This window comes from Xiphophorus couchianus, chromosome 11 (assembly GCF_001444195.1).
Source record: "Xiphophorus couchianus chromosome 11, X_couchianus-1.0, whole genome shotgun sequence".
Taxonomy (NCBI): Eukaryota; Metazoa; Chordata; class Actinopteri; order Cyprinodontiformes; family Poeciliidae; genus Xiphophorus; species Xiphophorus couchianus.
Genome location: NC_040238.1, coordinates 31,704,205 through 31,730,953, shown reverse-complemented (window position 1 = coordinate 31,730,953; position 26,749 = coordinate 31,704,205). Strand labels below are relative to the sequence as shown.

Sequence of the window (26,749 nt, the reverse complement as noted above, 5' to 3'; positions counted from 1 at the left end):
GTGCACACTTGGATGTGAAAAAAGAAAAAGAAAGACAAAAAATGCCCCAAACTATCTTGTGCAACTCAAGTGAAAAGAAAAAACGTATATCTATTTGTTTGGGAAACAATACTGTGGTTATATAAGTCTGCAAGTCTTTAAATTAATACTTTACTGAAGAACCCTTAGTTACTTTTATTACAGCATTCAGTCTTTGGGGGTAGAAGTCTGAGTATTTTTCACAAAAACGTTTCAAATCTACCAGATTGCAAGGTAATTCTCACAGATTATCAATCAGATTCAGGTCTGGGTAATTCCAAACCTATAACTATCTCCCAGACTACTATTGTAGGAAGGACAGGTTCTCTTATGTGACCTTCAAACAATGCTAAACACTACTCAGCTCAAAGTTGAAGTCTTTGAGCTTAGATCAACAGTTAATATTGGCAATGTGATGTTCACCCTCAGTAGCTTTCCTGTAAAACTTACTGTATTGTCACATAAATAGATTTTATGTGACAACAGATTGAAAGTGGCTATATTCACAAAGGAAAAAATTACACACAGATAAGCAAATTTTTGTGTTTGTACGTTTATGTCACTAGATCCATAATGTTACAAATTGAATGAAAAATTAATGACAAAAGTATTAGAAAAAAAAATGTTGTCTTTGAAAGTCAGTCCTTTTTTAACCAAAGACTAACAATAACTATGAAATAATATAATGCCAAAGGGAAACAAAAGAATATAAGCAACTTAGCATTCCTTTGTTTACCAAGCTATTACTCAGAACACATTTGTGTTTCTGTATGCACAGATGATATGCTGGCTCTGCTTTCAGCTTCATTTTGACTCCTATGCAGAGGACTCCAGCTGGAGTTGGGCAGCAGAGTTAAGAACATCTCTTGGAAGACTTTCTCTGGCCTCTTGCAGCCTTTTATGAGCCCTCTGGTAGGCCTCTAAAAGGAAACAAACAGGTGCAAGAAAAATCATAATTATTTTATTTTGAGCAATGATATGGAAAGGAGACTTCAAACAGATTTTTAAACCATAAAATTTTCAACTGGAAGGACATATTGATGTAAGCATGTCCTGTTTCTAAGATACATTTTTTCTTAGATTATTTGAAAAAATAAAATAAAATAAACCAATGATGCTGTTAAATTTAAGTCTTCAAATCAGATTTTAATACATAGAAAATATGATGAACTACATTGCCCATAACTTCTAGTGCCACAAAATGTCATAGAGCTAACAGATGTTCATTTTTTGTGCTTGAAGCCTCCAAATGACAGAAACACCTCAACTGGTCTCACAGACCCCACAAAGAGGAGAGGAGACAGAAAAGCTAAATTCTTAAATGGACTAAACTTATATAGCGCTTTTCCAATCATTTTGACCACTCAAAGTGCTTTACACTAGACTCGAGTCACATTCACCCATTCACCATGCACACACATTTATACGATATACAGATCAGTAGGTAGTTTGAGATTAAGTGTCTTGCACAGGGTCGCATGGACATGTAGCAAGAGGAAGCTGGAATCAAACCTACAACCGTCAGATCTCAAGACAACTACTCTACCCACAGAGCCACAGTTGCCCGTAAATTTTTCAGTTTGATTAAAATTAAATATCACATAAAAATCATCTCTGAATAATTGGTGTCATCTCTGCTGTCTTTATACTGACTTAGAAAAATTCATACATGGAAAGAGCAATTTCAGCAACCCAACCACATATTCCCTAAAATCAAAACTGAAATTCAATGTCAGCAGTTTTTACCCAGAATGCTGCAGACCATTCCCTGCTGGCTAAAACCTCCAAGGTGGTCGACCACTTTCTGTCTTCTCTTCTTCAGAAGGGCAGCATCAGCAAAGGCCCTGAAACCAACAAACCAAATATATATACATTGAACCAGACATTCAATTATTCTTTGGTAAGATTAAAGTGTGTATTGCATATAGGAGTTAAATCTGACATTTTGTCATTTTATTTAGACTTTAACCATTTATAAATAATAATAATAATAATAATAATAATAATGGTAAGACCTTTTTTCATCTGCATGCTTCTGAATCTTCTATACTATGTGGCAAATATTTTTCTAGTATTTCAGTCAGCTGTTTATTTTGTCACAAATCTAATTATGTGAGTAATTTCTTTAGTTATAGATTGATGATTATGTTTGCTGTCTTGCATGATTGAGCTGGTAGAGCATGGAGTTAAGTAAACAAATGTTAACTTAAGTAATCTGTTTTTTAAAAAGTTTCTCAAGTAGACCAAAGTTTATCTTGCAATGCAAACAGAGCAGCATGGTAACATGGAAACGTCATCGTTTTCGGCTCCTCCCCTAAACGAAGCAAGCCTCGATACGCGCTTTACGGAAACGCCCCCTCCATTACTCGACACACGCCTCAAAGCCTCGGCACATCACGTAACATCACTACAGCAAGGAGACTCAACCCCAGGCAAGCCAGGTGGGCCTTGTTCTTCTGTCGTTTTAATTTTTCACTGTCTTACAGACCTGGGAGTAAGAGCGCTAAGCCAGATGCACTCTCCAGGCTTCATGAGACTATGAAGGAGGGGCATGGGGCTAAGCAGGAGGATTATGTGCTCCCCACATCTGTGCGGCTAGCAGTTTCCAAGCTAGAGCTGGAGCAGACGATAAGAGAAGCCCATCAACAAAGCCCCGTCCCTGAGTACTGTCCTAAAGAGCGACTGTCCCTGAGCACCTAATTCCTGAGGTACTGTCATTTTGCCATGAGTCTAGACTTTTCTGTCATGCAGGAGTCACTAAGACCCTGTTAGTGATCAGAAGTTGTTTCTGGTGGGGAACCATGCTACGAGATGTTACTGAGTTCATCAAGGCTTGCAGAGTTTGCTGTCAGGCTAAACCATCCCGTAGGCCACCCTCTAGACTTCTACGACCCCTCCCTGTTCCACACCGCCCATGGTCCCACATATCCATGGATTTTGTGACTGGTTTGCCCTCTTCCAATAACCATTCTGTCCTTCTCACAGTCGTAGATCGATTCTCTAAGATGTCCCACCTGATACCACTTCGCAAACTGCCTTCATCCAAGGAGCTGGGAGGGATTCTGGCCCGGGAGGTGTTCCGCCTACATGGTCTGCCTACTGACATTGTTTCTGACAGGGGACCCCAGTTTGTCTCTAGATTCTGGAAGGAATTCTGTGGTCTCCTGGGTATCTCGGTGAGTCTCTCATCAGGGTTCCACCCTCAAACTGACGGACAAACGGAGAGGATCAACCAAGAAGTGGAGACCAAGCTTCGTATGCTCAGTGAACATGATCCCTCTTCTTGGTCACAAAACCTACCGTGGGTGGAGTATGCACTCAACTCTCTCCCTTCTAATTCTACAGGCCTGTCTCCCTTTTATACAGTCTACGGTTACCAGCCTCCTGTGTTGTCCCTTCAAGAAAGGCCCATTACAGTTCCTTCTGCGCATGCCTCTGCCTTAAAGTGCCAGCAGGTATGGAGTCAGGCCCGCAGGGCCCTTCTGAAGACCTCTGCTTTATGTTCCAGATTTGCCAATCGTCGCAGACTCCCAGCACCCACCTACCTCAAAGAACAAAAGGTCTGGCTATCCACCAAAGACCTCCCTTTGTGGATTGAAAACCGCAAGCTAGCTCCTTGTTTCATAGGACTCTTCCCAATTTTCAAAGTGGTCAACCCTGTGGCTGTTCGGCTTCGCCTTCCCAGGACTCTCAGGGTTTGTCTCACCTTTCATGTGTCACGTGTCAAACCTGTTTTCACTTCACGGTTGGTACCCTCCTCCAGATTCCCTCCTCCCGCCCGGATCATCGATGGAGGCCCCGCTTACGCTGTGCGTCGTCTCCTTCGGTCCAGACGTTGGGGTCGGTCCATGCATTACCTGGTGGACTGGGAGGGATACGGGCCAGAGGAGCGCTCCTGGGTGCCGGTCCAACATGTTTTGGACAAATCCCTGATCAGGGAGTTTCATCGGTCCAATCCTGACCAGCCATGTGGTCCTTCTGGAGCCGGACCTTGAGGAGGGGGTACTGTCACAATTCATGTTCTGTCCTGTCCATCCATCCATCCATCCATCTTCTTCCGCTTATCCGAGGTCGGGTCGCGGGGGTAGCAGCTTCAGAAGGGAGGCCCAGACTTCCCTCTCCCCAGCCACTTCTTCCAGCTCCTCCGGGGGAATCCCGAGGCGTTCCCAGGCCAGCCGAGAGACATAGTCCCTCCAGCGTGTCCTGGGTCTTCCCCGGGGCCTCCTCCCGGTGGGACGTGCCCGGAACACCTCACCAGGGAGGCGTCCAGAAGGCATCCTGACCAGATGCCCAAGCCACCTCAACTGGCTCCTCTCGATGTGAAGGAGCAGCGGCTCTACTCTGAGTCCCTCCCGGATGACTGAGCTTCTCACTCTATCTCTAAGGGAGAGCCCAGCCACCCTACGGAGAAAACCCATTTCGGCCGCTTGTATCCGCGATCTCGTTCTTTCGGTCATGACCCAAAGCTCATGACCATAGATGAGGGTGGGAACGTAGATCGACCGGTAAATCGAGAGCTTCGCTTTTTGGCTCAGCTCTCTCTTCACCACGACGGACCGGTACAGCGCCCGCTTGACAGCAGACGCTGCGCCAATCCGCCTGTCGATCTCCCGCTCCCTTCTTCCCCCATTCGTGAACAAGATCCCGAGATACTTAAACTCCTCCACTTGGGGCAGGACACCCCCCATGACCCGGAGAAGGCACTCTACCCTTTTCCGGCTCAAGACCATGGCCTCGGATTTGGAGGCACTGATCCCCATCCCGGCCGCTTCACACTCGGCTGCGAACCGATCCAGCGAGAGCTGCAGATCACGATCTGATGAAGCCAAAAGGACCACATCGTCTGCGAAAAGCAGAGATGAGATCCTAAGGCCACCAAATCGGATCCCCTCAACACCTTGGCTGCGCCTAGAAATTCTGTCCATGAAAGTGATGAACAGAATCGGTGACAAAGGGCAGCCCTGGCGGAGTCCAACTCTCACCGGAAACGAGCCCGACTTACTGCCGGCAATGCGGACCAGACTCTGACACCGGTCATACAGGGACCTGACAGCCCGTATCAAAGGGCCCGGTACCCCATACTCCCGGAGAACCCCCCACAGGGCTCCCCGAGGGACACGGTCGAACGCCTTCTCCAAGTCCACAAAACACATGTAGACTGGTTGGGCGAACTCCCATGCACCCTCCAGGACCCTGCTGAGGGTGTAGAGCTGGTCCAGTGTTCCACGACCAGGACGAAAACCACACTGCTCTTCCTGAATCCGAGGTTCGACTATCCGACGGACCCTCCTCTCCAGGACCCCTGAATAGACCTTGCCAGGGAGGCTTAAGAGTGTGACCCCTCTATAATTGGAGCACACCCTCCGGTCCCCCTTTTTGAACAGGGGGACCACCACCCCAGTCTGCCAATCCAGGGGAACTGCCCCCGATGTCCATGCGATATTGCAGAGTCGCGTCAACCAACACAACCCTACAACATCCAGAGCCTTAAGGAACTCCGGGCGGATCTCATCCACCCCCGGGGCCTTGCCACCAAGGAGCTTTTTAACCACCTCGGCGACCTCGCCCCCAGAGATTGGAGAGCCCAACCCAGAGTCCCCAGGCTCCGCTTCCTCAGTGGAAGGCATGTTGGTGGGATTGAGGAGGTCTTCGAAGTACTCTGCCCACCGGCCCACAACGTCCCGAGTAGAGGTCAGCAGCACACCATCCCCACTATAAACAGTGTTGGTGCTGCACCGCTTCCCCCCCCTGAGACGCCGGATGGTGGACCAGAATCGCCTCCGAGCCGTGCGGAAGTCTTTCTCCATGGCCTCTCCAAACTCCTCCCACACCCGAGTTTTTGCCTCAGCAACCGCCCGAGCCGCATGCCGCTTCGCCCGCCGGTACCCATCAGCTGCTTCCGGAGTCCCACAGGCCAAAAAGGCTCGATAGGACTCCTTCTTCAGCCTGACGGCATCCCTCACCGAAGGTGTCCACCAACGAGTTCGAGGGTTGCCGCCGCGACAGGCACCAACAACCTTGCGGCCACAGCTCCGATCGGCCGCCTCGACAATGGAGGCACGGAACACGGTCCACTCAGACTCCATGTCCCCCACCTCCCCCGGGACGTGTTCGAAGTTTTGCCGGAGATGGGAGTTAAAGCTCCGTCTCACAGGGGATTCCGCCAGACGTTCCCAGCAGACCCTCACAACACGTTTGGGCCTGCCAGGTCTGACCGGCTTTCGCCCCCACCACCGGAGCCAACTCACCACCAGGTAGTGGTCAGTGGACAGCTCCGCACCTCTCTTCACCTGAGTGTCCAAGACATACGGCCGCAGATCCGATGAAACGATGACAAAGTCGATCATCGAACTGCGGCCTAGGGTGTCCTGGTGCCAAGTGCACATATGGACACCCTTATGCTTGAACATGGTGTTCGTTATGGACAATCCATGGCGAGCACAGAAGTCCAGCAACAGAACACCGCTCGAGTTCAGGTCGGGTGGGCCGTTCCTCCCAACCACGCCCCTCCAGGTCTCACTGTCGTTGCCCACGTGAGCGTTGAAGTCCCCCAGCAGAACAAGGGAGTCCCCAGGGGGAGCACTCTCCAGTACCCCCTCTAAGGACTCCAAAAAGGGTGGGTAATCTGAACTGTCGTTCGGCCCGTAAGCACAAACGACAGTCAGAACCCGTCCCCCCACCCGTAGGCGGAGGGATGCTACCCTCTCGTTCACCGGGGTAAACCCCAACGTACAGGCGCCGAGATGGGGAGCAACAAGTATGCCCACTCCTGCCCGACGTCTCTCTCCCTGGGCAACTCCAGAGTGGAAGTATGTCCAGCCCCTCTCAAGGAGACTGGTTCCAGAACCAGAGCCATGCGTCGAGGTGAGACCGACTATTTCTAGCCGGAACCTCTCGACCTCACGCACTAGCTCCGGCTCCTTCCCCACCAGAGAGGTGACATTCCACGTCCCAAGAGCCAGTTTCTGCAACCGAGGATCGGACCGCCAGGGTCCCCTCCCTTGGCCGCCACCCATCACACAGTGCACCCGACCCCTTTGGCCCCTCCCACGGGTGGTGGGCCCATGGGAGGGGGGGCCCATGTTTCCTCTTCGGGCTGAGCCCGGCCGGGCTCCATGGGTAAAAGCCCAGCCACCAGACGCTCGCCATCGTGCCCCCCCTCCAGGCCTGGCTCCAGAGTGGGGCCCCGGTGACCCGCGTCCGGGCGAGGGAACACCAAGTCCAAGGTTTTCCTTCATCATTGGGGTCTTCGGGCTGCACTTTGTCTGGTCCCTCACCTAGGACCTGTCTGCCTTGGGTGACCCTACCAGGGGCATGAAGCCCCAGACAGCATAGCTCCTAGGATCATTGGGGCACTCAAACCCCTCCACCATGATAAGGTGGCAGCCCATGGAGGAGGGCATGTCCTGTCCATGCTGTGCTTAAACACTCATTCAGCTCGCCTGCCACGCCTAATTGCTTACCCGTTCCACCTGGTCCCCGCCCTACTTAAACACCTCTCAGCCTCTGCCTCCTTGCCAGATTATCGACAGCCACGAGCCAGTAGAGGTCCAGCGTTTCCTTCCAAGCCTTCAGTGTTTCTTCGACCCTTTTCTGTCCATGGATTGACCCCCCCCTGCCAAGTCCTTCACGGATCCCAACTGTTCTGGATTTCTGGACCCTGACCCAAGCTTTGCCTCACGACCACGGAGTATTGCCTGCCCCTCAAGCTAAGTTTGCTCTCTCTGTCCTCCCGTGTATGACCTCAGCCTGATTACTGTCTTAGTCCCTGGGTGTTGCCTCTTGGATATCCTTGTGGAGAGTTTCATTGATTCCACAGCAGCCTGTTCTACCTGGTTCCTCTGCTCCACCTGTCCACTGCACTACAGGTCAGTTAAGCTGAACATTTTTAAGTTACCCCTCCATCAGTGCATCATCAGCCTTCTCCCCTCTTTTCTCAGTGCTGTGTTTGATGACCACATCCTGAGCAGCAACCATAATCTGAAAATTAAATTAAACTTGTTTTTTCCTTTCCAAACTCCTGTGTGTGGTTGAATTTCCGGGTCCCCACCGAGTGTCCTTATAGACAACCACTAGACACCATCTCTCCTACTATCTTTACTGTGAATGAATGGAGTTTGCTGAATGCTAATGGGAACAGAGCTGGAGCCATGTGGCTCAGTCAGATGAGAGTAACATTCAACTAGTAGCAACAAACACTCTATGTAGGCCCGTTTGACTGAAATAACAGAATTTTTAATATAAAATGTATTCATCAATTGATTCATTGTTCTTTTTAGTTAGCTGGATGTGTGGAAGGAGTTTACCTGGCTTGTTGCATGCAGTACAGCCTAAAGGTAACACTTCCTGTGGTTTCAGTGCAAAAGCCAAAGCGACTCAGCCTCTCTCCCTGAAGCCAAACACAAACATAACATTAAACATTGAGGGCTTTAAATCTTTCATTACTCTTGCAAATGTCTGCATTTGTCTTTTTGAAACAGATACTTTTAAGTTAGAGACAAACAATAAATGTAATCCCCACAACAGTTTTTATTAAAATTAGATGCCAAAGGGTATGTTTAGGAAAGCCTGTAGATCCACTTCGATGTAATATGTAGTCATTTTCCATAAAATAGGATATGTAATGCTTATCCTATTTTATATGTGCTATATATAGTACAGGATATGTGTCCGACAAACAGGTTTGTTTGTCAGATTAAAAGTACATTTTAAAACTAACAGACCTTTAGCAGGTGTTAAACACATGTTTAACTAAGCCCACATTTCTGTATTAAAAAAAGTTTTTCATTTGTCTGTAGTATTTTAATTTTAAATGTTGTGTTTTCATTTGAAAGTGGAAAATTATGATCAACTGAAATAAAAGCTTGAAAATAACAGTCTTTATGCAGTTAATCTATATAATGTTTCACTTAGTGGCTTCAGTTACTAAAATAAATGAACAATAAATAAATGGAAGATATCTCATGATGGACTGGACTCTATGTGCAGTTTATCAGTTACAAGTCTACCTTAAACGTCCCTGGTACTCTGACGTAGCTGTTGTCTTCAAGTTCTGCAGAACCTCCGATAAAGAAGCGCCTCAAAGCAGAAACTGTCCCCGTCTGAACAGGTCTCCATGTGTGACATGTCACTGTGTGTTTACCTTGCACAGATGCAACAGATATTGCAGACTATTAGAACAAAACATTTCACATCTAAATCATATTTTGCAGTAGTTCATTTATGTTCTGACCTTTAGTTACCACATTAATTTATCATATGTAGGTTTTGTAATGTTGCACCATCAAGCCAAAAATGAATAATTAACATTAAGTTCTGGTAAAATATAAGCAAAGACTTTCACAAGTTGTTAGTAAATGTAAAAAAATAAAAATAAAAAAAAGGAGAGAGAGAGAGAAAAGTTTCACAAATCAGAATAAAAGACTGATCTCAAAAATAGGAAAAGTTATATGTTTTGTAGCTTCATAACCTCAGCCCCACCTATTAGTGGAGGATTCATACCAGGCATGTCGGGAAACAGTAGATATCCGTAACCTTCAGTTCGGTAACGCTGCCAGAAGTCAAGGGACAGGACTTTGAAGTAAAGCACTGGCCACTGGGGTATTAATTCTGAAATTAAAAAGAAGTCTTATTTTTAATATTAACAATTGTTAGGTGTTTCTGTATGCTTTGAATTCAGCTGGTATATTTGCTGTTAATAAACTGAATTTTCTAAATGAGGGACAAATAAAGGATTATTCTATTCCATACTATTCTTGAATATTTCAAGACTGACCAACTTGAAATATTCTATTCTATTTCAAGTTATTCAGTCGTTGTTTTATAGAAAGATGTAGTGAAATTTTGAACCTTTGTAGAACTTTTTATACGACTCTGGATATTTTTTACCATATTAATCACCATATAAAGAATGCGTATGACTCCATTCTTATTGAAGCAGGGTTGGGAATAACCTTGTAATTAACTGCATCAAAGTCTAAAGAACAAGATCCTGAGCACGGCTAAAAATAACTGTAATTCACATTTTCTGTGAAACTATACATTTTTCTCTTGTTTGCTCACATTATTTTCTTCACCTTACATCTGAAATTTGGTGTAAGCAGTCATGATAAAGTGAGACAGATTTGTAATGGAACATACAAAACTGCTTTGCTATGTTTTATATTTTCTAGCAAATAAATGTAGATCAAGCATATCAATAATATCCAGATATCCAATCTACATTCACTACAAAGGAAGTTTTTCAACATCATTTAAAAAACCAACAACTTTATTTGCATGTGAAGGTGAGATGCAAAAAGACCAGAAATGTATTTAACAAAATATTTATGTCAGTGTACATGGGGCAATACTCCTTCATGCTTTAAACCACATTTTTGTGTTGTTTATGCAAGAAATAAAATCAAAGGGCTGCTGACCTTCGTTCTCTTTTTCACGCATATGAAAAGCCTCAAAGCTGAAAGGGTAGCTGAAGAACGCTATGTTTTCCTGTTGACAGATTTCAAATGACAGGTTTTAATACATTTCTTCAGTGATTCTCTAAAGTTAATAAATAAAGTACACACCTTCCCCAATGATTTGGTCCTGCAGGTCTGAGTAACCCCTGACATCGACTGGAACGGTAAGCTGGACCAATCTTAAACACATATCAAGTAAATAATGCAGCAGATAATTCAATATTTAAGCAAAATCTTTCACATGTGAATACAAAAACCGAACTGGGCACAGATGTTCCTAGGACTCTGCTTTTTTGAAAGAAAAAAACAAACAAAAAAACACATAGCCACTGAAAGTTTAAAGATGGTTGTCATGATCATTAAGAAAATTGTATTTTTGCACATAAAAAATTAGCAGAAGCTAACCACTAAACCACTAAACAAACAAAACAATTAGTGAAAGCTAATGCTAACCATTAAGACAACTGCCTCTCAGTCTGTGTCACACATCTTCATCTTCTTCCAGTTGATGACTACTGGTGTGAGATTCGCAAACAGCAAAGTCCTCAGTTTCTGATTTTGCTACATTTAAAGTTGTATGAATAGGATGACTTCACCAAAAACATCTGATGTGACATAAAGTTAATTCAAGTCATGAAAATGGGTAACGTTTTCTGGCAATAATTGGTTTAAAAGACTCGTAAACCTCAACCATCTTGAAAATTGACCTTCATCCTGAAATTTAAGTGGCTAAAGGGAAATATTAGAAAACACACAACCTGAGGGGTGAGCACAGAAATTTTTATGCTTTTATCCAGACTTGAATGATCTTTGCAGTAATATGCTGCTCTAAAAGTAACTTGATAAAATTAAACCTCAACACAATCAAAACCAAAAATACATACTATATGTGACTCACTATTTGGCAATTCCATGAAGAAGTTGATGTACAAGTTATCATATTCAAAGTCGTTAGCCGACACTGGAAAGAAGAAAGATACATGGGAGTTTCAAAGTATAAATGTGAATCTCCATAATAAGATCCAAACACCTTTCCTTACCTATCTCTCCGTGCAGCAGGTAACGTAGGATACCTACAGGAGGCTGCAGGACAAAGCGCAGACAATATTTAATCTACTGTATTACACTAATTTTGAATCAATACCTTCAAATATTACAAAATATTTTTAAGGTTTGGACCGTATGGCCTGAACTGTTCAATCAACAACACAAGTGTTTCTTCTGTTAATATGTCTTTTACCATTTCAAAGTCCTGTCCTACAAGGCTGTTGAGGTACTCCTTGTGTCTGCTATACAACTGCAAGCAAACAAAAGAGAATGTATTAATATATTGGTTCTTTGACTCCAATAATGCAGCAAGTGAACACAAATAATCTCATACATCTTTGTACATGATTTGCTCTCTCTCTCGCTCCTCTGGTTTCATCACTCTGGATGCGTTCTCCAAAGTTAAGCGCCATACTTCTCTCTTCTCCCCATCTGTTACAATCCTGCAAAACAGAGCATCACTCTGACTTTTAGCTGATTTCCTTAACATTGTTTCTTCAATGAAACTCTCGGAATTTTTATTGGCTTTGCTTTGCGAAAATATTCATGAACCTTCTTCCACATATTTCCCAGGTCTCCCACATGACTTGTATCAAAGTCATGTGGGACTTTGATACAAGTAGTCAACTTGTTTCAGTAGTCAAATAAAAATTAGTTGACTACTGAAGGTAAGTGGTTGCAATGGATCTAATGAAAGGGTACCACAGTAAAAAGGGTGGATATGAGTGAATGTCACAATTTTTCAATTATGATTTGTAACATTTTTAGAAAACTATTCTTCATTTTCCTTCCCCTTCACAATTCTGAGTTACTTTGTGTGGGTACATCACAGAAAATCCCAGCAAAACACACTGGAGTTTTTGACAATATGTAGAAAAGATTAGGAGGATCCTCCTTGTCTTTCCTTTTGCTATGATGTGTTGTAAACTTGCCTGTAGGGCTCTCTGCCTTTGTTGAAGTTGGGTTTTACAATGATAGTTCCACTACCATCGGTTTTTATGGTTGCCAGCAAACACTCATTCTCTTTCTGGCCCAACCTGAGACAGCGGGTGCAAAGAATATGAAATAATATTCACAATAGGCACTCAGTAAGTTGATTGGTGAAAAGTGATGATGGTAAAATCATCACCACTTGATATGCTTGAACTTGAAACATATCAGTTTTCATATATGATGAACATATCTCATAGTCTTACTTTCCAGGTGGGCCCAAGTCACCCATGATGTACATGGTCTGCATGGCGTTATTTACCACATGACTGCTCTTGACAAACTCATCTGTGGGATCCCAGTTGATGATTCTTGACTTAGTGATGCTACTATCCCTATAAAAACAATAGATATTTTTGCAACATTGGACTTTTCACATCCATTTTTTTCAGGCAAAAATTTGAGCATTATTTTGTTTAATCATTTTATGTTTGCCTGCGCTGGATTTTCACCTACATGGTGCACCTCTCTTGCCGTCTGTGTCTGACACTGGCCATCCTCTCAGCCAGAAAGGTGGGACTTGATTTGGTCGTGGAGACCAAGTCATTGTGCTGTTTTCAAGACGGAAATCAAAGACAAGATCAAAGCTATCAATCAAAAATATCAACTATGCAGAGATGCAGAGTATAGCAAACAGTTAAAACTAATTCGATCCAACTTCTGGAAGAGTATTTTATTCAATAACAATAATAATAAAAAGATTTAAAAAAAAAAAAAAAATCACCAGTTGGTGGAGTGGGAAACAGTTGGTGTATCGATCGTGATCAGTGTATGTGAAAATTCTCTGATTGCGTCTCCCCTTGGCCTTGTTGAGAGCCCTGATTTCTGAGTGATACTGGCGGTCCAGCGGAGTCTGACAGGCTGCATCGTTCTGGAACAGTTCCACTTCATACTGGAACCACAGACAGAAACATGAGGTAGGAGGTAAGGTCATGTGGCAAAAAATAGGAGACCCTATGATACCATGTGGGTTTTTATGACATGTTTAGAGACTGTGATATTTAAGATACATGTCAGCAATACTGAGTACTGTAAATAATTAAGAAACTCAAGTCAATGACCATAAAATATTTTGTAAAATGCAATAAAAGTGACGAGGAATAACCACAGCTGAAGACTTTAAGGAGGTTTAAAGATGTCTCAATAGATACTCACAAATGAAGGACATTTAAAACAACTGTCATCCTGCCCAGTGGTCCAGACAGTGTTAGTTTGGACACCAAAACAGAGGACATGTTTTGTATAAACCAAATACAGAATTAAAATTTAAAAAAGAACAGATTGGAACTTAAGGAAAATCATTGAAGTAGCACTGAAGTTGATGAAGCACAAATGATGGAACATGGGTTAAATTATAAAATTACTTTGATTAAATTGTACATTTTTGAATTTTAGCAACTCTTTACAACATAATTTGTAATGTGTAAAACATGTAGAATATTTGTCCAAATACCAAAAAGGGCATATAATCAGGTGTTTTGCTAAGACCAGTTGTTGGTTTTCAGGGACAAACACACTAAACCACTAAAACTTCTACCTGGCTGAAGAGTTTCTCCTGCCAGCCAACCACTACCTCCTCTTCATTGTCGCCTGTCAACAAAATACGAGATGCCAAATGAACGAGATCCACTCTCATTACAGTGACTAAACATCCTCTGATATGCTCTTGACCCATCACTATTTGTCCGTTCCGTAAAGTAGTTACAGTACCTGTCTGGCCCTGTGAGGTGAGAGTCTTCAGCTCAATATCCTTCCTGCATTTCTGGGACAAAACCTGGTGCTGGAGGTGCTGTGAGAGGACCGCTGTGGAGGTCACCCTCTGTATACGGACTCTGGCGTGCGAACAGAAATGTGAATACCATGGAAACCGACCTTTATCAGTCACATTTAACAACTTTATTCAAGAAGCTACTTACTTTATTTTTAAGTTTTTGATGGCATCCCGGGAGCGATAAACAGCATCTCCGGTGTGTGTGTTCCAGCTCTCTGCCATTATCAAACAATTACAGCCACCAGTGTTCTACATTAGCCTGTCAATCCGCATCAACTTAACATTTGCTAACCAGACACACTTTATAGGTGGAAGGTCTATAAACTAAATACTCGATGAGGTAGTTAATCAGCACAGCAGCTAAAGGAAGAAGATTCAGAATGTTCGGCACAGATCACCGTCAACTAACGGTTGTCGTTTCCATAGAGATTTTGGGTGATGTTTCTTTCTTCGTTTAAAGTATGAAGGTTTGCTTGAGATCTCCATTGATCATTACTGCCATCTACTGATCTGGATAAAAATCTAAGAAACGCCAATAAAAAATAATCCTTAGTGGGGTCGGGAGGTGCTGGTGCCTATCTCCAGCTAACATTCCGGACCAGAGGCGGGGTACACCCTGGACAGGTCGCCAGTCACAGAGACAGACAGGACAAACAACCATGCACACAGATACTCACACCTAGGGAGAATTTAGAAAGCCCAATTAACCTGACAGTCATGTTTTTGGACTGTGGAAGGAAGCCGGAGAACCTGGAGAGAACCCACACATGCACAGGGAGAACATGCAAACTCTAATAATAATAATAATAATAATAATAATAGGAAATTTGTTATATTTGTTCAAATTATTATATTGATGCTAAATGTTCCCTGAGGTATGAGCATGTTATATTTGGTTTTCATGGTAAGAATACAAATGCAGGCAAAGGAAATGGTTAAGGAAATCAAACTTTATTTATACACTATTTCCAAGAGTATGAAAAAAAGATGTAAACACAGAAGATTTTGAACAAAACATTTATTCACAATGATATACTGCACAATTAAAAATACAATTAAGCAAAAATATCATATCAGGACAAGCTTCAAACTGAATTAAATAAGATGCTTGTGAAATGTGAGTTCTCCCTGAGTGGATATATTGAAGCCCCATCCCATTGAAGCCCCATAGCTGCAGTAAATTCTACATATGCCCAGACCAAGAACAATATTATAAAGAACACTGACCACTTTAGTGACTGCCAAGCATGATGGTGGCAGGAGTGTCACTGCCAGTGGTACTGCTGCAGTGGAAAAACTGAATAGAACAAGAACCATACTTTCAAATCTTTTACATCTAATCCTCAAATCAACAACTACCAAGTTGAAACTTGAAAATGGTTGTTCCAACAAAATCAAAATAACAATGCTGGATTTTCTAGAACAATATTATGATGGGACCAGTCTTTTATGGTGAGGGCACAAAATAATATATAAATAAAACAAATACCAACAACAACAACAAAACAGGACAATATTTCCCTTAATTCCCTAAACAAGTAAGGTAAAGAGCCACTTGTAGCTATGGACCTTGAAGTTCAGACTTGGTTTTGGAAGCAGACTGAAATTAGACTTCTGAAAAGGCTTCAGCATCAAACTCATTAAAATGTATGAACTACCTTGCCATGTCTGTGTCATAAAATCAACCACGACAATTTAGCTCTGCAATTTCTGATAAAAAGAAAGAGCCAAACTATATTTTAAGCAGAATTTTGCCTGAAGCTTGTTCGTGGCTATAAAAATGTTGGTGCGCCTATATGAACTTATATAATTTGCCCCCCCATGAATTAGGATTTGCAAAAAATGTATATTTACGCACCCAACTCTTCTTTTAAAATATATTTGTAGTTGGTTGTGTAATCATTTAATCTTTGACAAAAAACAGTTCAAAGGCATTACAAAAAGCCCAACTTTAGTGACATTTATGCCAATGATGAGCATATCAGCATACTTTGTCCAGTAGGGGGCAGTAGTTCACCCCCAACCTCCACCACAGAAGAAGTAGCGGAGGCGGGTTGTACTTAGCGCGGGTGGACTGTTACTGCGGATGTGTCGTCGTGTTGTTCAAACATTATAACATTAGTCTGCAGTATGGCTTCGTTTGTTACCGAGGTGCTCGCCAGCTCCGGGAAGCTGGAGAAAGAGGACCTAGCCAGCAAAATAAGCAGGATGTCCCGGAAGGTGGAAGATACCAAGGTAGTTTTTTTCTGACTAGCTTTAGCCGCTGCTAACATTAGTGTGAAATAAAGTTTGAACTTTGATTAGATGTGAACACCTAGCTGTTAGCTGAGCTCCGTTGAGAGATTTAAAGTAACATTAATCTCTCAGAAAGTAGTCATAGAGTTATTTAACAGAATTCAGTACATCTATAGGACTGCCATGATGTTATAAAAGGTATAAAACATTTTGTTAATTGTCTGTTTGGGTGTCCTTGAATGCAGGTTTTTCAGCCTTGCTGCAAAAATGTTGCACTTCTCACTATTTCATTAGTTTTACTATATTTTTACATTTAAACAAATCCATTTCTGAAAATTTAATGCAAGTATTTGCTGAAGAGACAATGGAGGTTTTACAGATGCTCTGATCATATAAACTACCGTAGTTTCGTATGTCTTTCTTCCTGAAAGACCAAATTTGTAGAGTGAATGACAACATTCACCAACATGGATGGAGGCTACATTCAACTTTGTATTTCTGTTATATGACTGCTGATTCACTAAAGTCCTCTTCATCAAATTTCTCTGTCTTCTAATGCAGGAGGAAGTGTGCGACATGATAAACAAAAAGTACAGTGAATTTCTCCCAAACCTTCAAGCATCAGAGGACCTGATGCAGCAGGTTGATATGGTCTCTAAAGAAATGGAAACTCTTAAAACCTGCATTGAATTTGAGGTATAGATAAAATTTAGTCCAAGTGACACTCTACTTGCAGCATTGTGACTATTAAGCTTTTTCTTGTGTGGATTTAGGTGCAGCAGAACATCCATGTGGCAGTGAATGAATACATTAAGCTGAAGCAGCAGCTGGAGAAGAACACTATGATCATAAAAATGCTTGAACATTTAAAAGAGGTACATGGTATTCGTTGAGCTTTTCTGCTGGATGTTGCAGTTCATTTTACTACTATTATTTTTTTGTGATTCAGTTTCACAGTGCGATGGAAGACTTCAACAAAACACTACAGGAGAAAAAGTATGTCGATGCTGCCACCCATCTGGAAAAAGTAAGATCTGCTTTCCTTATAGATTAAATTCTTAGATGGTGATGCAATTGCTCAACCTGTAGGCATGATTTGTTTTGCAGGATTATGAAAAATAAAATATTCTCTAATTCAGCTTCAAAATATTTTATAAAATTAGCTGAATTATTAGCTAAATTTCTTGATTTTTTTTTCTTTCTTTTTTACATTTTTCTAAAGAAAAAAGAAATTTAAGCTGTTCCAGACTCTCCCATCTTCTACAAAATACAAATTCCAAAGTTTTCACATTCAGCTCTTTTTATTATTAAATTACTTTGAAAGGACATCCCTTATTTCTGCTTGCCACACCATTACTTTGGTTTTTGAATTCCTAGTTGATAATCTGACAGCTAAGTGCAAGTTGATTAAAGTCACACAGTGTTTGCTGGGTTTTTCTGTTCTGTGTTGTGCACAGACTTTATGAAGCCGTATTTCTCTTTATGTGTGAACTTTTCAGGCAATAAATGCCTAACGTTAAAAGCTTAATCACTAATTATGTTAAATCGTTAAGGTTTTGATAATATTTAAATTAATATCTCATTGCTTCATTTATTGAAAAAAAATCAAAGTCAGAGGTACTTCAGCTTTCAACTAACTATTACAACTAACATTATTAATTAAAATGAATTTACAAAAGGGAAAAACCTGGTTGAGTATCCATGTGAATATTGAAATTACAGCTGCCGATCATACATTTTTTTTTAACTAAATAAAACATTCATGTATATGGATTATCTTCCTGTACAGGCGTGGAAAAACGTGGATTCACTGAAGGATTGGAAAACATCCCAGGTTCCTCTGCTTAGTTCCCTGAGCTCTGAGCTGACGGTGCAGAGGGAGAATTTAATTTACCACCTGGGAGACGAGTGGAAGCGCCTCATCATCTGGAGAGTACCGTCCACAAAGGGTGAGACATTTTTAGTTGGAGGCGGTCTAGTGGAGAAGAGCTAAGAAATTCTCTCTGTTTAAATATTTCCAATATTTACCCAAACTGTTGTGTGCAGTTTCGAATATACCTCTTTGACTATCTGTGTAGCTATAGTAGTGATGGTTGAAAGTTTTTCTTTAGAATCTGCAGGTCCGAAGACCTTCCATAAGGTAGAGCTGGTGCTGAGTGAAGCCTATAGTAAAGATCTTGAGCAGAAGCCAACCCCTCTGCTGTGCTCTGTCCTGCAAGCTCTAGCGATCCAGGGAGACCTTCAGAACAAGATCAAACTCTTCAGTAAGAACAAGCAACATTTTAGAGTTTTCTGTATATTTGCACAGGTTTGCATAAGCTTGGAAAAAGGAAATAGAATGTAAAAATGCAACTCAATACAGGGAATGCATGTATTCCCTGATCCTCCTGTCTAGACATATATGTTTAAACCAGCTATGTCCAAAGTGTGTCCCGGGAGCCACTTGTGGAGTTTGAAATTGTTTTCTTCAGCTCTTGACCACCAGCCAAGAGTGGGAATGGACAACAAAATAGGACGCAACTTGTCCAAACATGTACCTCTATCTGTTTGCCTTTTTCGGTCGTATTTTCTCCATACATCCTTTTATTCTTCCATCTGTCCATCCTTCTTTCTACTTGTCTGTTTTGACTTTAGTTATTTTTCAATAAAGTAGTTGCTCGACAGCTGCAAATGTTCAAGTTTGGAACTTTGACTAGAAGCTATGCTGATGAAATCTTTTTATTTTGTTTTTGGGCTGCACATTCAAGCTTTTTTCTTTTCAGGTCAGGTTCTGTTGAAGAACATGCTGAAGCCGCTGGTTATGTATGCATCCCTTGAGCTTATTGTATCCGAGCAACATGGTGAGGGAACCATTTTGGGCCTGGAGTGTTTAGAGGAGGAGAACAAGGAGCGATCCACTCCTTCTCAAGTCTACAAGAAACTACTGCTCTTGTTAAAGACCCTACACATGCACCTGCTGGGTAGAAAAAGGCATATAATTATATTATATTTTTTATCTTGACATAGTCTTAGGTTAAAATCAAATTGCTGTTTTGTTTTTTTTCCATAAAGATGTTTCCATTGGAGATAAAAAGCTCTCTGCTATCCTTGGAGAGTTGGTTTGGGAGGAAACATCAAAGTGCATCATCCATGACTGTCTTGTGTACTCTATACCCACCAACAGCAGCGAGCTTGAAAGATACAACATTGTATGTACCCAAAAAACTTCAACTCTGCCTCTTTATTGAATCATACGTTTGACTGAATCACATTTTCTGTGTCCAAGGTGATTAAAGAGACGGAAGCATTCGAGGAGACTCTGAAGAATATGGAATATCTGCAGCTCAATTCCACAGATCTGTTCAAATACGCCAGAGATGTCAACTGCCACTTTGCCAGCAAGAAGTGCAGGGACGTCATCGTAGCGGCGCGCAAGTTCATGACCTCCAAGATGCACAACACGGTTAAAGTACGTTTCCATCAACAGTCAAGGTCAGGTCTGCACAGGAAACGGAGGTTTATAATGTATGAATATAGTGCTGTAGATGCTAAGGACTCAATTATAAGAGTTAATTATAATCAACTCTTATTCCTTGATTGTGGAAAGCAATTCTTAATGAGTAAGAGTAAATAATCAACTCTTAATTATGGGAAAAATGCACTTTATCAGATTTTAAACTAATTTAACAATCAATTAATTGTTTACTAACTGGACTAAACAGATTCAAAAAGAAGCAATATGCTGAAAAAAAAACAGTGCATTCAGAGCAGCAATTAAACCTAAACTGTACAAAGAAATATATACATTTAGAATTTAAGATAAAACACCGTTATATGTAAATATGTTTTACACAAAACTCCTCAAGTGGCAGTTTTAGCTTGATCTGGTTTAAAATCACTAAAGGAATGTTGTATTGCATATTAGGCAAAAGAAAGTTTGTTTTCTTAGCTCAAATGAAATTGAATTGTTTATTTGCATATTTTAATATAGTCCTAATATTGAATAAAAATGTTTGAGGTTTTATGGAAAATTTGTAAAATCTGCCAATTATTTTATTTGATTAATCATCAGAATAATCAACTCCTAAAATAATCATTCGTTGCAGTCCTAATTCTCATACTTATTTTTAATGATTAAGTTTACAAGTACAGATGATGAAAAAGACAATAACAACAAGACGGAAGAGGGAAAAAAATGTTACGAAAGCATTAAAAGTGAATCAAGCAATGTGGCACAGTTCCGCCTGGACTAGAATTGAATCTTGATTAAAAATATGTAGGAATCTTTCAGCAGCATCCTCACATTGTTTCCCCGCTGTCAAGTTCCTGTAGTCTGTTTCTCTCAGTAGCTTCGATTCTTTTCTCCTCCATTAGATCAGCCCTGAGTCGAAACTGCGGCTGCCCAAACTCCCTCCTCCCGGTTCAGAGGTGAAAGTGAAGCAGGAGGTGGTGAAGGAAGAGGTGTCGATGGAGAACTCCAAGCAGTTGTCTGCCTGCAGTCTGCGCCTGCCAGTCTGTCGCATCAGTGAGTCTGTGCAACAGCTGATGGAGCTGGCTGTCAACACGCTGTGTGAAGCTGTAGGAAGCTCCACTCAGTGGTAAGTTTCAGAGACTTTTACTGTTTAAATGCAGCCGGCCTCCTCTTGGGAGAAAAACCCAGCTAATATGTCTCTCTGTTTTTCAGTGCCTTGCAGCTCTTCTTCACAGTGAGAAACATTTTCCAGCTTTTCTATGATGTTGTGCCGACGTACCACAAGTAAGAATGCTTCCGTCCCAGGTCGCATAAACCAAGTACTGTCTCTGGAGAGATGAATGTTTGTAATTTTACTTTTTTTAGGGAGAACCTACTCAAGTTTCCCCACCTTGCTGCTGTCCAGCACAACAACTGCATGTACTTGGCACACCACCTGCTCACACTGGGGCACCATTTTCGAGCCCACCTGCCACAGCCCCTCAGCGAGGGCGTTGCGACTTTTGTTGACATGGTGCCTGGGTTCAGAAAACTGGGTGAGCCAGCAGTTAAGAAAAATATAGACATTAGAGGTGTGCCGATTGATCGGCCACAGATCATATTTGGCCGATTTCCATGAAAAAGGAGGCAAAGCGGTGCACATCATGCTCACCCGGAAGAGCATGATGGTCCTAATAGAGCATGATGATCAGAAAGCTAAACAAATAACCTGTAAAACAATTCAAGTCTTTGAGCTAGCGGTGTAAGACGCTGGTTCTGCTCTCGCTCTTGGACCGCCACTATGCGCTACTGGTAGTAATATTTCACAGATGGAGAATACAACTTTTAGACATCTGGATAGAATATTAAGACTGGAGAAAATGTCCTTTCCCTCCTTCTCCACCAGACATTGAACTCTCACACCGAACGTCTGCTTAAAGCTGCAGCATGTAAATTAAAGAAAAAGATTTTAGATATGTATTAAAATATGTCTATTATGTCTAAATTAGGTGAATTTATTGCCAGATAATTTTTCCATTTTGCCAGATAATATAGTATCATTTATACCTAAAGCGAAAAATTAACAGCCATTCCAGGCGATCACCAATGATCGGTGATCGGCAGAGATCAGCCTCATGGATGATCGGTATCGGAATCGGCAACAAAATTCCTGTTCGGAGCATCCATAGTCTTACATTTAATTCATAATGGTCTTAAAAAGTCTTTATAATGAGTTGGTGTTTAATGCAGAGATATCTAAACATTTTGCCAGCTTGTCAAGAACAGGGCTTCGGTTTTCTAACTTTCTAGAAAACACGTAAAAAATCTTGCCATTAAAAACGTCCTGAAAGTTTATTTGTATATTTGTGGAACCACACACATTTAGATCTGCACAAGCTTCAGACTGTCCTCTGTTTGTTAGGTGCTCAGTGCTTTTTGGCCCAGCTGAACGTCCAGAGAGCTGAACTCCTCGAGAGACTGTCCACGGCCCACAACTTCTGCAACCTGGACGATGAGGACAACTACACTGCAGCTAGCAAAGCAGTAAGACAGGTGAGAGAGAGAGAGACCTGTAACAGTTTAGCGTGTCTAGTGAGATTTTATTGTTTCATTTTGCAGCAGGTTTATGTGGGGATGTGATGATGTAAATAAGGCATTGTCTTGGCTTACTGTCGGTGTCCGTCTATGTTGTACAGGAACAGTTTTATATATTTATATTTTATGAATAAACTTCAAGCTCTTGTACACAATAAATGTACTCCTGATACGTGGAAAAAAAATGCTATTTTATTATGTAATGTTTTTTCATTCATACACGGTTTCTCACTAATTGCTGATGTATTTGTGTATGTGCAGGTGATTCATCAGCTGAAGCAGCTGGGAACTGTGTGGCAGGACGTGCTTCCTGTCAGCATCTATTGTAAAGCCATGGGCAACCTGCTCAACACGGCCATCACAGAAATTATTACTAAAATCATGATGCTTGAGGTTTGCTTTTTTTGTGTGTGTTTTTTATGCTGTTTACATTTATGTGTTGTTGACATGTGATGTACTAAAGGTGGGTTAAAAGTTAATTTAAATTACTGTATGTTGTTCTTAATTTACGGTGAACCAAATATTGCTAAGATTAGTCAGCTTCAGACCAAAAGGATTTGTTGAATTTTAAGAAGGCAAGATTCCTTTTCATAAACTATATAAAATATATGGAGTTAAATAAGTAGCTTAGAAAAATGCTCACAATTTTCTTCCTATGATTGTACTTAGTTTATTACATTTTGCTATGGAATTTACTTTAAAACAAGAAAAAGAAAAAACCTTTAAGTAAAAGTTTACTGTGTTTTCTGTATTGTAATGGCCTTCTGCTCAAGTCTTCATTGTAATATGTTTTTATTACATTTTTAGTGTAACCTCATTTAGAAAATTGACACCCAAGTCTATTTCTTTTATTAAATGTATAAAAGAAAAACTCAAAAATACATGCTTTCATAAGATCTTAAGACACTTTATGACAAACTTACCCACATATTGAGTACATTTAATATTCCAATACAATGAGGAAAACGATTGGAATTTGATTTCCAGGTCTAGATAAGTAAGGGAAAGGACATTTTCTCCAGCCTTAATGTTCTATCCAGATGTCTAAACGTTGCATTCATCCTTTCAACTATCTGTCATCTAGCATATAGAACTAATTGGTTTTATGTGCAGGACATTTCCTCTGAGGATGGAGAGCACCTCCATACCCTATGCCAGACCATAATTGAGGAAGGCCCGCTGGTTTTCATTCCCCTGGTTGAGGAGAACAAAAATAAGAAGTATCAGGAGGAGGTGCCACTCTACGTGAAGAAGTGGAGCGCTTTCAAGGAGCTCGTCATTGTGCTACGAGCCAACCTGCAAGAGATCGTTGACAGGTTAGAACCGCTAAAGTCGTGACAGTACAAAGAGAATTCATTCTGAAAGCACAAGCTGAGGCTTTGATCTTTTTTTTAAATAGGTATTGATAAGGACAATGTTAAAATATTTAAAGAATTTATTTAATATTAAGTGAGTTCAAACATTAAAACACTTTTTTTCTACTTAGTTGGGATTAAAGTAATTATAAGGCTGTATAAATTGTATAAAAATTAAATTAATTGACCCAATGTTTTGGCCTGTCACAATAACAAATATACTGTAACTGGACAATAAATTATCCGTGAAATTATTTTGACAAATGATATTGTCATTTGAGATCATTTTTAACTATTACAATAATGAAGGCATAATAATAATGCATTCTGTTGGAGATCAAAAACCTTAATTTTAAAGACCATCTAACTCAGGAACTGGAAAACATTTTAAATATTCAAAATAAACAAAACACCCCAATAATTAAAATGGATTATGAAATCTCTGTAACCAAAATTAGTTTTAAAAATTTCCCCTTAGACATGGGAAACAGGCAAAAGTGACAAGTAGTGCAAACTATCTGCTTCCTACTGAGAGTCAAATGTTTGGAGCATTCTTCAAAATGGCGGCTTTTTAACGATATTGAAGACGAGCATCTTTCTAATGATTGTTGTCTAAAAGTAAATACTCAAGCTAATTTTAATTTATCATGTGATTAATTGGTTTATTGTTTATCATTACAATCTTTCCAGTGGTGTTTCTTATGGAAAGTAAACTCACAAAAACCCTTTTTTCCCCTCCAATTTTGACTCTTCTTTCTGGGATTCTTCTCCTCAGATGGACTGATGGAAAGGGTCCACTGGCTGTAGAGTTCTCCAGTTCGGAGGTGAAGAGTCTGGTCCGAGCTCTCTTTCAGAACACTGAGAGGAGAGCTGTTGCTTTAGCCAAGATCAAATAGACTAATGGAAAAACAACAAAAGCACCAAGCAGACTGTTTTGGACCTTTTTGCTGAGTGGTAAATCTGACCTTATGTTTACTCATTGTTTCATGTAAAACCTTCACCTACATGAAAGATTAACAGATCATCCATGAAGTGGTCAATTTCTTGCAAATGACATGAAACTGAATTCTTCTGTAATGTATTTAAATAAACCCAAATACTGTACTTCTTTTCAACTTGACCTTGTACTCTCTGTTTTCCTCATAAATGAGAATGAGAAACAACCTAGTTTTGGACCTTGAAAGAAAATGTTTTGTTCTGCCTACTTTTCTTAATAATGTGGTCAGACAACATACTGTATTTGGGTGTAATCGAATGCTTGAAACTCATGAGTTGGTGTTGGAAAGGAATGCTGGGATTGATTATTTTATCATGCATCTATTGCCTAAATCTATTTCATATTTTCCATTGTAAGGCAGCACTACTTTCTGATGTGACTAGGCCTGTCGCGATAAAAGATAAATCAATTAATCGTACGATAAATTAAAACTATCAACCTCATTTTAATTATCGGCTTTATCGTCTCTTCCGGCCTTTTTCTGTATCTGTTGATGACACTGAATTAAAAAAGGCTCAACTCCGGTGCTCTCCACTGACCCTCCCTTCCTCATTTCCTTAGTGTAAAGCCCAGCGCAGACGACACGATCTTAGAGCTGTCGGCCGATTGTCGGCCCATTTTCAAAACCTGACAGACCACACATTAGCCGACAGAAATCCTAGGTATAACGGTTCGATTGGGTTCGGTCCTGCCGTGTGGTGTCCAACAATGGCCACAAAATAATGACTACAAGTTCAGTGAACTAATTTTAAAACCAGACATCAATCAATGCTTTACTACAATCTACCTGCAATGCATGTGGCTAGTGTCAGCGTAAAGTCCTGACTGAATGAAAATCATTATAACCTATTTACGTCACCTTAACGAAGAACAACTGAAAAGTTACCGGGTTTATCAACTGCGGTAGTAATTTAGCTCCAACTCCTCCTCTTGTCATTTCTATATTCTTTGCACGAAATGTTGAATAAACATTAATGTTGTTTCCACATATCATCTCCAATGTCAGCTGGAATTCGGGTTGAACAGTGTCAGCTGTTTAGGATTCCCCTCTGTAATTTCCCTTCAGAAAGCAGGGAGGAGAATCTGAGCTTTCTGATTGGCTACCTGTCACATTCAACAGGCTGCGTTAAGATCCCAGTCGGGGAAAACCCTGATTTAGATCGGAGCAGCAACGACGATCTACCGTAACACACCACACACTACAGGATGAGCGCTTACGAAATCGTAAGCAACAATCTTAGAACGCCTAACACTCTAAGATTGTCATAAGGGGAAAATCGGGACAAAAAATCATGTAGTGTGAACTATTGCATCACGTAGTCGATGTGCCCATCTTCTCTATTTAAATCTAATTATTACTGAAGGGCAACATAATATACAGACTTCATAATCTGCACTCTTTTGTTTGAAAGCAGTATTTATTTCCACTTTGGCTTTATGTTTTTAAGGTTTTATTCAAGTACATTTTTTGTTAATGGAGACTGAGAATCCATTTTATTTTTGTTTTTGGTTGTTTTGTTTATTTTGTTTATCAGCTCCAGTGTTAAATATTCTTTTGAAAATAAAGTGTATCTATCTTTGGCAGGAAATCGCATGCATTATTATGTCATTTCCATTAAATCAGTGTAAAAAGGTCTTCAGACAGTATTATCGTTTATCGCAATAATTCTTGAGACAATTAATCGCTCAGCAAAATTTGCTATCGTGACAGGCCTAGATGTGACATCAGAATGACAATTAAGGACTTACACAGATCTGCTTCAACCCTAAGGTACACTTTCATAGGCATGTTCATTGATTCACAGAATTATATGCAAGTATGTTAATGTCCATATAACTTTCTAGGAAGAAGAT

At 40.9% G+C, this 26,749-nt stretch overlaps 2 protein-coding genes and 1 long non-coding RNA gene across 4 annotated transcripts; 2 read left to right on the top strand and 1 right to left on the bottom strand.

Moving 5' to 3' along the window:
- Window positions 1-754: 754 nt before the first annotated feature.
- On the bottom strand, window positions 755-14,733 carry mks1 (MKS transition zone complex subunit 1). 2 transcript variants are annotated; one of them, XM_028032501.1, is made up of 18 exons: window positions 14,429-14,733; window positions 14,223-14,344; window positions 14,050-14,102; window positions 13,237-13,404; window positions 12,969-13,063; window positions 12,719-12,847; window positions 12,455-12,559; window positions 11,857-11,965; window positions 11,716-11,772; window positions 11,516-11,558; window positions 11,374-11,436; window positions 10,584-10,654; window positions 10,437-10,506; window positions 9,520-9,627; window positions 9,027-9,160; window positions 8,325-8,407; window positions 1,765-1,862; window positions 755-938 (listed from the first exon to the last, which is right to left on the bottom strand). In XM_028032501.1, exons 1-18 carry the CDS (start codon window positions 14,503-14,505, stop codon window positions 835-837), a joined length of 1,689 nt encoding a protein of 562 aa, XP_027888302.1. In that variant the 5' UTR covers window positions 14,506-14,733; the 3' UTR covers window positions 755-834. The 2 variants fall into 2 exon arrangements, with proteins under 2 accessions (XP_027888302.1, XP_027888303.1); XM_028032502.1 differs by lacking the exons at window positions 14,050-14,102; window positions 14,223-14,344; window positions 14,429-14,733 and having other exon boundaries at window positions 12,775-12,847; window positions 13,237-13,377.
- LOC114153770 (uncharacterized) lies at window positions 7,427-8,029 on the top strand. The gene is made up of 2 exons (XR_003597407.1): window positions 7,427-7,886; window positions 7,959-8,029. It is a non-coding gene; the product is annotated as an uncharacterized LOC114153770 (long non-coding RNA).
- Window positions 14,734-16,318: 1,585 nt separating the features above from the next.
- Window positions 16,319-25,018, top strand: zw10 (zw10 kinetochore protein). Its single transcript, XM_028032500.1, has 16 exons — window positions 16,319-16,518; window positions 17,080-17,214; window positions 17,292-17,393; window positions 17,468-17,545; window positions 18,308-18,467; window positions 18,630-18,782; window positions 19,281-19,478; window positions 19,570-19,706; window positions 19,784-19,966; window positions 20,872-21,095; window positions 21,182-21,253; window positions 21,335-21,504; window positions 22,371-22,501; window positions 22,805-22,936; window positions 23,657-23,859; window positions 24,674-25,018. The coding sequence occupies exons 1-16, from the start codon at window positions 16,414-16,416 to the stop codon at window positions 24,792-24,794; spliced, it is 2,304 nt and encodes a 767-aa protein (XP_027888301.1). The 5' UTR covers window positions 16,319-16,413; the 3' UTR covers window positions 24,795-25,018.
- Window positions 25,019-26,749: the final 1,731 nt, after the last annotated feature.

What these genes read in the sequence shown, in the direction of transcription:
- zw10 (XM_028032500.1), top strand. Translation starts at nt 16,414, where the DNA reads ATGGCTTCGTTTGTTACCGAGGTGCTCGCCAGCTCCGGGAAGCTGGAG. An exon ending in GGAAGGTGGAAGATACCAAG is followed by an intron (nt 16,519 to 17,079) that starts GTAGTTTTTTTC and finishes CTTCTAATGCAG; the next exon opens with GAGGAAGTGTGCGACATGAT. An exon ending in AGATGCACAACACGGTTAAA is followed by an intron (nt 19,967 to 20,871) that starts GTACGTTTCCAT and finishes CTCCTCCATTAG; the next exon opens with ATCAGCCCTGAGTCGAAACT.
- mks1 (XM_028032501.1), bottom strand. Translation starts at nt 14,505, where the DNA reads ATGGCAGAGAGCTGGAACACACACACCGGAGATGCTGTTTATCGCTCC. An exon ending in GACTTGGGCCCACCTGGAAA is followed by an intron (nt 12,560 to 12,718) that starts GTAAGACTATGA and finishes CCGCTGTCTCAG; the next exon opens with GTTGGGCCAGAAAGAGAATG. An exon ending in GAGTACCAGGGACGTTTAAG is followed by an intron (nt 8,408 to 9,026) that starts GTAGACTTGTAA and finishes GTTTGGCTTCAG; the next exon opens with GGAGAGAGGCTGAGTCGCTT.